At 35.7% G+C, this 12,053-nt stretch overlaps 1 protein-coding gene across 6 annotated transcripts in view; it reads right to left on the reverse strand.

Annotated features, from left to right (window-relative positions):
- Positions 1–982: 982 nt before the first annotated feature.
- The window catches only part of gabra1 (gamma-aminobutyric acid type A receptor subunit alpha1), a 29,977-nt gene continuing 18,906 nt past the window's right edge, over positions 983–12,053 (reverse strand). For all 6 annotated transcript variants that reach the window (XM_056731561.1, XM_056731556.1, XM_056731562.1 and 3 more), the window contains 2 exons: positions 6,666–6,868; positions 983–4,345 (listed from right to left, as the gene is read on the reverse strand). In XM_056731561.1, the coding sequence (XP_056587539.1) occupies positions 4,028–4,345; positions 6,666–6,868 (521 nt within the window). In that variant the 3' untranslated portion in view covers positions 983–4,027. The remainder of the gene's footprint in view (positions 4,346–6,665; positions 6,869–12,053) is intronic.

The raw sequence follows: 12,053 nt of genomic DNA on the forward strand, positions 1-12,053 counted from the left end.
CACTAGACCACCATCACCAATGATGTCTGTACCAGTCTGCAGATTTGATCAGTTAGTCTGAAACTTAAAATTTATGTAAAGTTTTAAAAAATCTGTTCAGATATGAAAAGTCTTGTAATGTATTCCAGCCATTTATTACTGTAGTAAATTAGTGCATGAACCATTTTCAGACGTAAAGTATATTTTGATAAATATTTATATTTGTATTTTGTAAATAGGTTTTGTCTGCATGTAATTGGGGGCCAATGTTGTTTGGCTACTAATGTAGCAAATGTCTAATGTGCAATATTAAATAATGTTTATCTTTGCCTGTCCCTTTGAGGATGTTTTCTGCAGTTTCTGTATTGCACATAAAAGGTTGTTTTTGGTTCAATGCACAAGGATTACATAGTTTTCTGTCTGGTTGACTGAAAGGGTACTGTCCAGAGAGATTATAGCATGTTCTGCCTTGTGCCAGACACACATGCATACATTTGTAAACTTGAAGACTTTCTTCTTCCAAAATTCATGTCAATATTCCATATAGACCGGATACAGTATTACATTGGATTGCGTCGTCCTCACTGGAAATTTGATTGAACAGTGAAATTATATACATTTGACAGGATGACTTAACATGTTCTTCAAATTAAACTAGATAAACAATTTCACAGCAGTATTTAAATGATGAGTATCTGTTACTCAAGACAATCTTTACAAAACAAAAATATATGCCAATATATTAAATAATATGTTTACATACATTGAAATGAAGTACTAATATTTTCAATATTTGAAAAGCGGTAATTCATTATGTATTATTCATTATATTGTCTTATTTTAATATAGTAATAATGTATCATTCTATATATTTTCAGTTATTTATTGAAATATTTAATACATTGACAGTTTATATACACAAAAAATATATTTGCTTTGTGGAAGGGTCTTAATGACATTAAGGGGCTTATTCAAAGAGTAAACAACAAATGACAAACATGAATAAAATTGAACATTATTCAATTTATTTGTCTTTTATTTTTTTTTCAATTTTCTACAGGGCCATGACATTAAGAAAGCAAACATTTACAAAGACAATCAGGTGTACAGAACAGCATAAATCATATTCTACCTCTGCACTTTGTGTTTCTGATTGTGTCTGCCATATACTCCTAAATATATATTTTTTTTATCGAGCATAAATTTGTTTAAATTATTAATTGTTTGTTTTTGCCCATGGCACATTTCCAAAATGAAAACAGATCACTATCACAATAGTATGTATTTGAAGTGGTCATCTGACATAGCACAAATTTCAAATGCTTCACAAATACATAACATAGATGATTAATCAATTAGATGCATCAAAATATTATTTGATCATTTAAGAATTAGTGAATTAATTTTTGTGGAAAAAATTGTAAATTAACTAAATTTTTATTTCAAATCAGTCTTTATTTTATTGCCATGCCATCTGTATTACCCATCTCAAAGAAAAATGTCAGGTTTTGTTTAAGCAAAAACCCCAAAGCTTAGTAAGATTTTACAATATGTTCAAATGTTCAAGACACTGAAAAAAGTGAGAGGCTAAGTAATGTGATTCACAGCTATCCTTGCATAGCACAAAGCTGAATACAGAAATGTAAAATATGTCTATTTGGTGCAAAATGCATAACAAGAGGTTGGTGCAAATATAATATGTTGTCTCTAGAACAAAAATCGTTTTGGAAATTTTCAACTGCAGCTTATTGTAGCTATGTATCTATTTATACATTTTCAACATGATATTACACATTAATAAAAGGTAAGGAGTTATAATCTCAATAAACTCGCAATTGTACTGCCTCCAGCTGAATCCATACTCTATTGTTCACACATTTCTCAAAGCAACTTGTCATTTGACCAAATCAAATAAACAGGGTTATTTAACTTTTTTTCTGTACCGTATAGATAAGATAGTGCCCCAGAAACGTCCTTCTCTAATAGAATGTCTTAAAGACATCAGTTTCAATATTTTGTGTTTATTATTTTCAAAAAGAATAAAAGGCTACTTAGCACTGAAACTGTAACAAAATCTTAGAAATACTGTCAACTACAGGACAAAAGCTTCAAATATTTTAGGCATACATAAAGGTAACTTGAAATTTCATTTCGATCGCAAAAAAGCCCTGGCTAATCTATAATGCTACATCCAAGTAACATATGTCAAAGCTCCTCATTTGAGGGGAAACCTTTTGTCAGTCTGAGTCCAAAAATAGAGAGGATATTCTTTACAAGTTTGGTTTCTTTTCGACAGGTGCTTATAGAGCGACTGACATCATGCCACAAACAAAGAAATTTGGCATTGTTATAGCACTACAAGACATTATGTGTAGAACAGTGTATTCGCCTACATGGCTAATATCTAGACACATTTTCCTAGTTTTCATCAGCAAGCAGTCACAAAGATGTCTGTAATGAATATGTTTACTTTCTAATGGCATGTGAGACAAAAGGCAGTGTGGCTGATACTAGTGATGTCTTTGAAAAGTTATCCAGATAAACCCAACAAGCAAGTATTTGAATGAGAGTGCCTTATAAGTACCTATGAAGCTTGCAAGGCACTCTTCTTTGACTCTCTAACTCAAATGTGACGCTATGTGGATAGCAGCACATACTGTAGAACCCTAGTGGCATTTTTATATCCCTTATGTCACAATAACCATTAACCAACATACAGAATAAAGAGTTATTTAATGCTAAATATAAAATCGCATTCCAACATCAAGACAATAGTTTACATTCTTTCTAAGTATCTACTGTAGTCCATCTTCCAAAATGTAAGTCTGCAAATGCACAAATATACTACTTTTCATTTATGTATATTTGCCATCAAAAGTTGAATCCAAAACTACTGTCTAGTGGATCAAAAAAGAGATTATATATATATATATATATATATATATATATATACACACCCCGAATCCTCTCAATGTGTCACACAACTTGAAACACAATAATCTCTCTCTCTCTCTCTCTCTCTCTCTCTCTCTCTCTCTCTGTCTCTCATTTAAGCACTGAGTTTGTACCTTGTAGTTACATTTAGCAAAGCTCAAAATTATATTGACATCTCTAACACTTTTTATATTTACATGAAACTAAATAAATAGTAAGATAAGATATACACAATAATCTTTATGAATTTCTCTACTTTTTTATTTCTATGAGTAAATTATTATTTTTCTTTTTCCCACCAAGACGTTTATTGCTGTTAATGGAACCCTATTATAATATAGAATAAAATAATATCCAGAACATAGACCAAAGAAAGTGCAGTGTACGTCATCACATGACTGTGATTGTAGGTAGCATTGTTTAAATCAAGCTGTTGACTGGGTACAGAAACGGGTAAGAAACTTCCCCCATGCAAACAGAATCATCTAAATACATAAACTCATAATGCAAAATATTAATTGAATGGTGAGTGAAACATATTACGAAGCCACAACAAATTAGTTTGCCACAGATTCTGTCATTGACCTCCATGTCATTAAAAAACAGTATGCTGTTAATTTGTGCCTATTAAAAAAGAACCTTTGGACAGGTTTTTTAATCCATCATTAATTGTGAATAATGATGCTCCTAAAAAAAATTTGAAAATGGAATGCCTGTATGCCGTTTATTTCTTCCAAATTCTTCTTGTGTTTCCCATTGAAAGATAGCAGTATACAGGTTTAGAATGACATAAGGGTCGAAAATCATTTGGTCAACTATTCCTTTGAGAAATACAAGGGAGCTTTTATTAACTATTATTCTACGTGTTTGCAGATAAGCATTTTCTCTAGTATGATATATTGTGTCTGTGTGTACAGTATAGTAAGAGCTCCCTTTCTTTTGTTCATAATGCAGACCTTATCTCTTATTCATTTAGGAAGATAAGTTACATTTTATGACACAAATTTCAAAATGGGAGATTGACTATCATTGAAACAAAACTGAGACAAATAGTTTTTTTTTGTTTTTTTTAAATAAAACAAAAACAAATGAAAGAAAAACAAAAGGGGTAGAATTAGTGGGGTTGTAGGGCACCCTGTATTTTGGGCTTTTTATTTAAGTAAGTTGCCCAGTACACCAGGTTAAAGGTTCCGAAGAGCAGCGGGAACGCTATTCTGGCAATCCTATCAATCTTGCTCACGCTGTTGAAGGTCTTCTTCGCCTCAGGTGGTTTGGGTTTGGGCTCTTCCTTGGGGTCGGTTGGGGGTGGGGGGGCACTTTTAGCAATAGTTGCCAAACCAGGGTCTCTGGCAATGTTGGCAGCAAAAGATGTGGCCGTTGCAGCAGTGTAGGTGTTGTTTTTCTTCATTAAGGACTCCTTCTTCTTCTTTTGCTGCAAAGGAAGTAAAAAAATGTGCCATTGAATGTCACTAATGTAGGATTCTGCAGCTACATAACTCACTTTATTTTTTAAAGAAATTGTTCGAAAAGCATTTGCTTCCAACACACATGAATAGTTCTCCCACAATTAAAATTCAGTCATTACTATGTAATTTATCTCATACGGCCCTCATGTCTTTCTGAGCCTGTATCACCATTTTTATTCTGTGGAACATAAAATTAGATATGTTTAACAATCTCAGAGATGTATTTTTCTCTGAAATGGAAGTGGGTGATGAGTTTTAGGACAAACAAAATATTAAAATCCAAACATTTTGAAGTTATATGATATTTTTGAATAGACAGTCAGTATTCGCTGAAAATCTTCCAATTCACTGTATCTCTCAAACCAATTGCATTAAATACAAAATGAAAGGTGTTACATTTCAATCAATAATAATAAAAAATATTTTACAGACACTGTCACAAGGCTAGTGCCATGTTTTAAAGGTGTCATGTTTGGACACATGTAAATGTAGATACAACAAAGATTTTCAGCAAATAACGACGGCATATTCATCACACAAAGCTATCATATTGCTTTGTGAGTCCTTGGAAGTATCAAATAATCACATACATTAAGTCACATACAGTAAACAAGTTTAATAGAATATTAAAATTTATTTTTGATTATATGAAATCTATTCTTGAGTAAAGGAAACAATGTTGAAACACACTTCAAAATAGGAAAGGACATGAGGGTGAGTCAATAATATCTGATTATTTTTACCAGCCAACCCTTTAAAGGTACAGGGTGTTGGATTTTGAAGGATTTATTCACCAAAATGTTATATATAATACAAAACTATGTTGTGAGGGGTGAAGAAATACCTTACAAAATGAACCGAAATGTTTATATTACCTTACAATGAGCCATTTTATGTATATACACCGCGGGCACACCCTTTCATGTAATTTATCAATGTGCACAGCCATGTTTCTATAGTAGCACTACACGGACAAACTAAGCGCATTTCGTAAAACGGAGGATGCACGGGACTAGTTCTTCTTCTTCGGCTGTGTTTTGAGGCAGCTTGCAAAACGACTACATTGAAGGATTAGCGGAAGAACAATAACAGCATTTACTTGTCGTTTTTTTTTATTAGAAATATAAACGGTTCTTTGTTGCAGTAAGAAGCAAAATTTGCGATAATGGCGGACCACACATATCTGCACAAGAGCCGATAGAGCGTCAATCTGTTCGTTCAAAAAAGAGAAAATTAGATGCAGCAAGGCGAAGTCGAGACAAAAACGGCAGAAAACCTGAATAAACATCGGCGTGGCTTTTCCCAAATTGAGGGCACTGAAGCAGGACAAGGGTTTGCTAAGCGATGCCGAAGTTGCCAGCTTTCTGCTGGACCGGCAAGTTTGTCTAATTTCCGCTATATAAGTGAGGTGTTTGTTTGATAGCTTTAGCTAATATATGAGCATTAGCATCAAGTGAGTTTTTCCTTGTTTTTTAGCACTTTTTGTACTACAATTCCTTTTTGCATGGCCGTGTGCAAATCAAGTTAGAAATCATTTTTACAATCATAATTTGCATAAATCGGGTTTAAATTATATTATAATACTGCTTAGCTTCTGTGCATACAAATGTGTAATTTAATAATTGATAGGATAAAATCCAAACTTCCAAGTTGCATAGTTTATCAGCAATACAGTGTCAACGAAGATTTGAGAAGATACAATTGATCAATTGGGGTGATGCCAAACGTCTGCTAAGACTTTCGCGGTTAGATTACACGCCTTTAGCATTAGCAAGCGGTTTCAAAAGGCAGTAAGTTACGATCAAAGTAACCGTGCCAAAAAATGCTATGCAAAATATGCGAATACATCACTGACACAATGCTAAACAAGTAACAATAATATTCACTATAACGATTAGAGTAACTAATGAAATAAGTCAACTTAATTTATTTATTTTTCTTTGTAAATTAACCTCGTCACTTGACTTGCAAAGGTTACTCTCTGCTGTCTCAGACGACGACATCTCTGTCCTGTGTCCGTAGCTTCGGTCTATTGTTCGCCTGTGAGACGTAGATTGCAATTATCAACACCACCGATAAAGGCTGCTATCATTTACGGAACCCTTTTGCCCTGTGACGCTAACCGTAGCTTCTCTAATGGGAGGGAGAGGGGGGTAGAGGAGCTGTAGGTTGCAATTTCCTACACCGCCAATAGTAGCCTCTGAAACTTACACACAGAACCTTTAACATTTGAAACCAATGTTAGCATTTTTTTTCTCTATTATTTGAGATGCGAAATGACTTTACCTTTTCTGGCACCACACTTTTCCCATCCCAGGCGTATCCCCTCTTTGTGAAGTAGTTTACCGTGGCAAACTCAATGAGAGCTGAGAAGACAAAGGCATAGCAAACGGCAATAAACCAGTCCATGGCTGTAGCGTAGGCCACCTTGGGGAGAGAATTTCTGGCGCTGATACTCAGGGTTGTCATGGTCAGAACAGTGGTCACTCCTGCAATGTAGAAAGAGTATTCGGTTGTGAAGTGGTGACGTAAGAAATACCGTTTCCGGGTCCAAGCATCTATTAATGTCAAGCGGGGTTACAGCTTAAACAGCTATTACTGATGCTGTTTACTCACATCGCATATTTAAGCGGAGCATGTATTTACTCATAGTATACAGTCTTCATGCTTATGGAATCTCCGACGTAAATATTTGAATGAATGATGAAAAATTAATCACTGACTGGTCATGTGGGATTTCGGTTCGAAGATAAATGTTAGGATCGTGGTTTTCCGATAGTTTTACAGCTCGGCTTAGGCATATGTTATAATTTTTTGTTGTTTGCCTATAGCATCTTATTGAGTGTTTGGACCCGCAACAGTATATGACCTTCAATATATGGTGGTGCGTGAAGTCAGATTTAACAACCAAATAGCATGTGTTGGTGGTCTAACTAGCATTGCAAATCTGACTCCCACCCCCAACCCCCAGAGGAACACCCACACACAGACTGATCCACATTGCACAAACCTGGAATAAGTTATAAATAAATAATTGAATACATTGTGTGAAATTCAAATATTCCACACACATTTAAATGGTTTTCCTATAGCTCAACTGGTAAAATACTACATGCAAAGTCAAGATAAGGCATTCAAATTCTCAACGAATGCACATAAAATCATCAATTGTATGACATGAATCCCCTGTAACGTTGCTTTGGTTACTCCTTAAATCTAATATTATTTAAAGTTAGAGGAGTCTGCTACCACATATCTATCTGATTTTAAAGGAGCCATTCTTCATGTTTCTAATTTCCAAAAACGCTTTATATTTCAAATATTTCAACATCACTTGATTAGTTAAAAACATGCATATCTATCGAAGTGTAAATGAGGTTTGCTAGTGAATGTGCAAATGTGAATGTTTGTTAGAGATCTCAGATTTTTTGAAATGACACCAGACCGTTTGGTGTCAGACCGGTTATATTAATTAATACAAATAACAGAAGCGTTAGTTTTGCCTTTTTACATTGGACCCGAGTTAGATATAAACAAGCAAATTGACCAGGAGACAATTGCAAGCATGACTTCAAAGGACGTTTCATAGAAGTGTTTTAAAGGTAGGCTATGCGCACACACACAAACACACACACACACACAATATCAGTCTATTACACAGTATATTCCCATATATGTTGTGACAACGCAGGATTGGATATAGTTGGAATGTTGTGATTATGTCCTAAAATGCACCTGGACCTAAAACACACAATATTCTGTGCAATGACATACTGAATTTGACCAAACTTCCCAATGTCCAAACGGCACATTGTTAAGATTGTTAACATATATTTTTATTTAAACACATCTTCCTTCAAAATATGGACTATTAAAATGAATTTGTTCATTATTAAAGATGCTTTTTTTCCCATAATGGAATAATTTTTGAATCAAATATGTATTAGTATTACATTTATGCATTTGGCAGACGCTTATATCCAAAGTGACTTACAGTACATTACATTGTACTATGCATTTTGTTTCTGACTATGTCCAATCCCCAGGGATTGAACCCATGACCTTGGCATTGCTAGCGCCATGCTCTTACCCCTGAGCCACAGGAAAGCTAATTACAATTGATAAAATCGCACTGTACATAAAAATACTTTTTATTTAGTACTGAAGTAAATTATATAAATAACCAATGACTTTAACACAATTTTGGGGATTTAAAGCAGATTTATTGAGAGATGAATGGCAGAGTATACGATGAGAGAGGACTGGGCACGGACATTTGTTAAGTTTGTATGTTCTTGTGGCCAGCAGTCGACCGCGAGGGGGCTGCCGGTCTTTTACTTCCGTGTTATTGTTTGTTTATTTTGATTAAAGTTTGTTAAGTGTTCATCGGTTCCCGCCTCCTTCCCAACAGTTAACTGTATTACAATTATCTTAGTCTTACTGCATAAGTTTGTGCAGGATTTAATTTTTTTACAACAATTAAAAGCTCCTTCGGTAACACTCACAAACATCAGGGTTGATTCAACAAAACATGCCAAGTCGTTCGGAAATTATTAAAATATATGTTTACTCTCACATCTGTAAGATGTTAGAAAATACCATTACCCCACTGACCAGTGGCGGCTGCTGATTTTTTAAAGAGGGGAAGCTCATTTTCGGCCTAAATCATAAAAATTGTCCATTTATTTATATGTAAATTATGCCATACGTTCCTTTTCAAGAAAATGCTCTGTAACCCTGTCTTACCAACTAGGCGTCTTTTCCAGTGACTTTAATTAATGAACAAACGATCTAATATATATATATATATATATATTTAACTCAACGCGAGGAAATGTGGGAATTATGTTAAACTGAAACAATGAATGTGGTGTGAAATTGTGTGAAATATACGATGAAGGTTGCGGCAGTTTGTCTTTCGACTACACATGCAAAATCCGCGATGGGACTGAGTTGGAAATGGAGACACAGAGTGATACGCGTCATAATCTGAAGACCACGCCCACGCCTACACCAACCGTCTCTTTGCATTGCGAGAAGCTGCCGCCTCCTTGTCATTTATGATTTATAAAAATAAAAATAAAAACAATGTCTAAAAGCTGATATTTGACAATGTGTATAGCAAACAAGCTAAAAAAAAAACAAGAAATACGTTTTTATAAGCTGTCGACCCCAAAAAATGACCGTTTTAGGACATAAAAGTGGATTAAAAAGAGATGACAGACCCTCCAATCAAAACGCAGACGCTCGGAGTCCGGGCCAGCCCACTCCTCCATTCATCCCAGAGACGCTGAGCGTCCGTGGGCGGCACATAATCGCAGCATTATCCAATGACCGTCTTGTTTCTAAGCACTGAAAAAAACTGTTTAAAGCAGCCCCATTGAAGTCAATGGACGCTGGGCTTCAACAGAGTAATGCACTGTACGCTACGGGAGTGAATGAGAAGGAATTCGAGTCAGCCAGCCTAAGTAGCTGATTCTGAACGAAAAAAAATTCGTTCGAGATGAACGTGTTTAACGCATTTTTAGTCAATAAAATGTTAACATAATAGTACATATATTTGACCATTCATTTTTTGACAATTATATGGGAAGCTGAGCTTCCCTTGCAGTCTTAAAGAAATCGTGTCTGCCACTGACCAAATGTAGACTTAATTACAATATCTTCAGAATGTAATGTGTTTGCTGTGTACCTCTAATTTTACTGTAAATAGATTGTAAATGTTTATTTAAGTTTATGTTATTGGCCTTCTAATGGAATAATCTATAATAAGATATAAACTCTTATGCTTTACTAGTTTTTCTGTAAAACCAACGGTTTCCTCTGCCACACTATTTTCTCACTCCAAAGGGGTTTTCACAATCTTTTTCACGGATTTGTACAGTACACACGTCTGCCTTTAGACCATGATCATACCCCTGTCACCAATTCATTTCTGGGATAATTAATACTGCAATTTAGCAGTAAAATAATGCTAAAGAGTACTTATTTATTGTCCGACATTCTACACTCCCACTGGCATACTGGACACCCAATTATGAGCCTATTACATTATAGTTTGCATAAATTTGCATCAAGAGCAACTGTATTCCTAATTAAAGCTGCATCATTGCAGCAAATAAACTGCGGATTTAAAAAGACCTACACAAAAATGTGAGCAGAGCCCCAGACATTAGCACAACTACTATATGTAGTAGGTGTGTAATGATACACCAATTCTACGGTTCGGGTCATCGGTTTCGATTCTGTTCGATGTGGGGGCAAGGTTCATGGCATGGCACCACCAATGCTAAATGTGGTGAAGTGAGTGACTCGTTGCCACGGCATCCTCATTATGTATATAGCCAATGGGGTACCGCCCTTAGCGTATATAGACTCTGTGTTTATGCCTCCTGGGATGCGTCATTGTTGAAAGCCCGCCCCTTGTCTTCATCCCAAGAGACCGCGGAGGTATGTGTTTCAGCTATGCAGCTGGTTGTTTTGATTTTAGTATTAGGTGATGTTGCATTGTTTCTATATTTGTATTTGTTTAGTGTGACACTCGGCCATCGAGGCTGCTCGTTGTTTTCGTGGTGACATCCACATTGTAAGTTTTAATGTAGCATTATAACTTTACGGGAAGTTTATTTGTTTGAATGATCTGCAATGCATTCTAGTGTGGCGTGCCTTCGGGGCTTCCATCAGTCTGGCGTCTCCCAGTAGCCGTGTCGGAGTGCCAGCTGTTTGTTGACTTACTAACAGATCCATCGTATGACTTTGTGCTTACGCATTACGCAGAATACGCCATTGCAAACAATCCGAGAAAACAGCAAGACAACAAGCACTACAACTAAACAGTATGGAGAAGGATATGCTTCGTAGCTTACTGTTCGTGGTTTTAGCGTGTTGATTTTGTATCATTCTTCTTCGACAACGGAACACTGCAAACTTTCTGTGTGTGTATTGACACCTAGTGGACTAGTGCACTTTTTCGCGCATGCGCTGTCGTTCGCGACACGTCCGTGTGGTCTCAAAAAATTGGCTCCACGCGGACGGGCTGTGTGGACGACTACGGACCCTTCTGATGACGAAAATTGTGTCATGCGGACGGCACGCATACTTGGACATACGGACCACACTTCTGCCTTTACAATGTCTAACTTCAGTTAAGGGTCTAGTGGTCTCTTGAGCCATTTGGCTCTTTCTCCTTCTATCTTCATTGATGACATTACAGTAAGCCTACAGTTATGTGACTCTACAATGTTATCCTGCTCTTGAGACCTTTATGGTGGCAATATGAGCCTTATTACTGATTTAATGTACTTCCAAAAGCCCAGGTGTATAAAGTATTACTTTCAACACAATGTATGGCTCTGCACTTATTTGATATAGTTCCTCCTGAGGGCCCATAATAATGGTCATATTTTTTCTTTAACATCACACTTTTGTGACATCATTGACTTCCTTAAACCAGCAAAAATCACAATATCCACATTACATCTTGTTATACGATCAAGCATTGCAGGGCTTTTTGTTAAAATTAAGATAAATCTTTTGTCTCTAGCATGCTATCTCAGAGATTTGCAACATCATGTCTCACTAATAAGCGGCCAGATTCACAAAAAAAAACTAAAGAAGCAAATCCTTCTTAACTGTCATATTTTTTCTTAACATTCCTAAAAAAATATTTTTTCT

The sequence above is a fragment of the Triplophysa dalaica genome, chromosome 19, assembly GCF_015846415.1.
Source record: "Triplophysa dalaica isolate WHDGS20190420 chromosome 19, ASM1584641v1, whole genome shotgun sequence".
Lineage (NCBI taxonomy): Eukaryota > Metazoa > Chordata > Actinopteri > Cypriniformes > Nemacheilidae > Triplophysa > Triplophysa dalaica.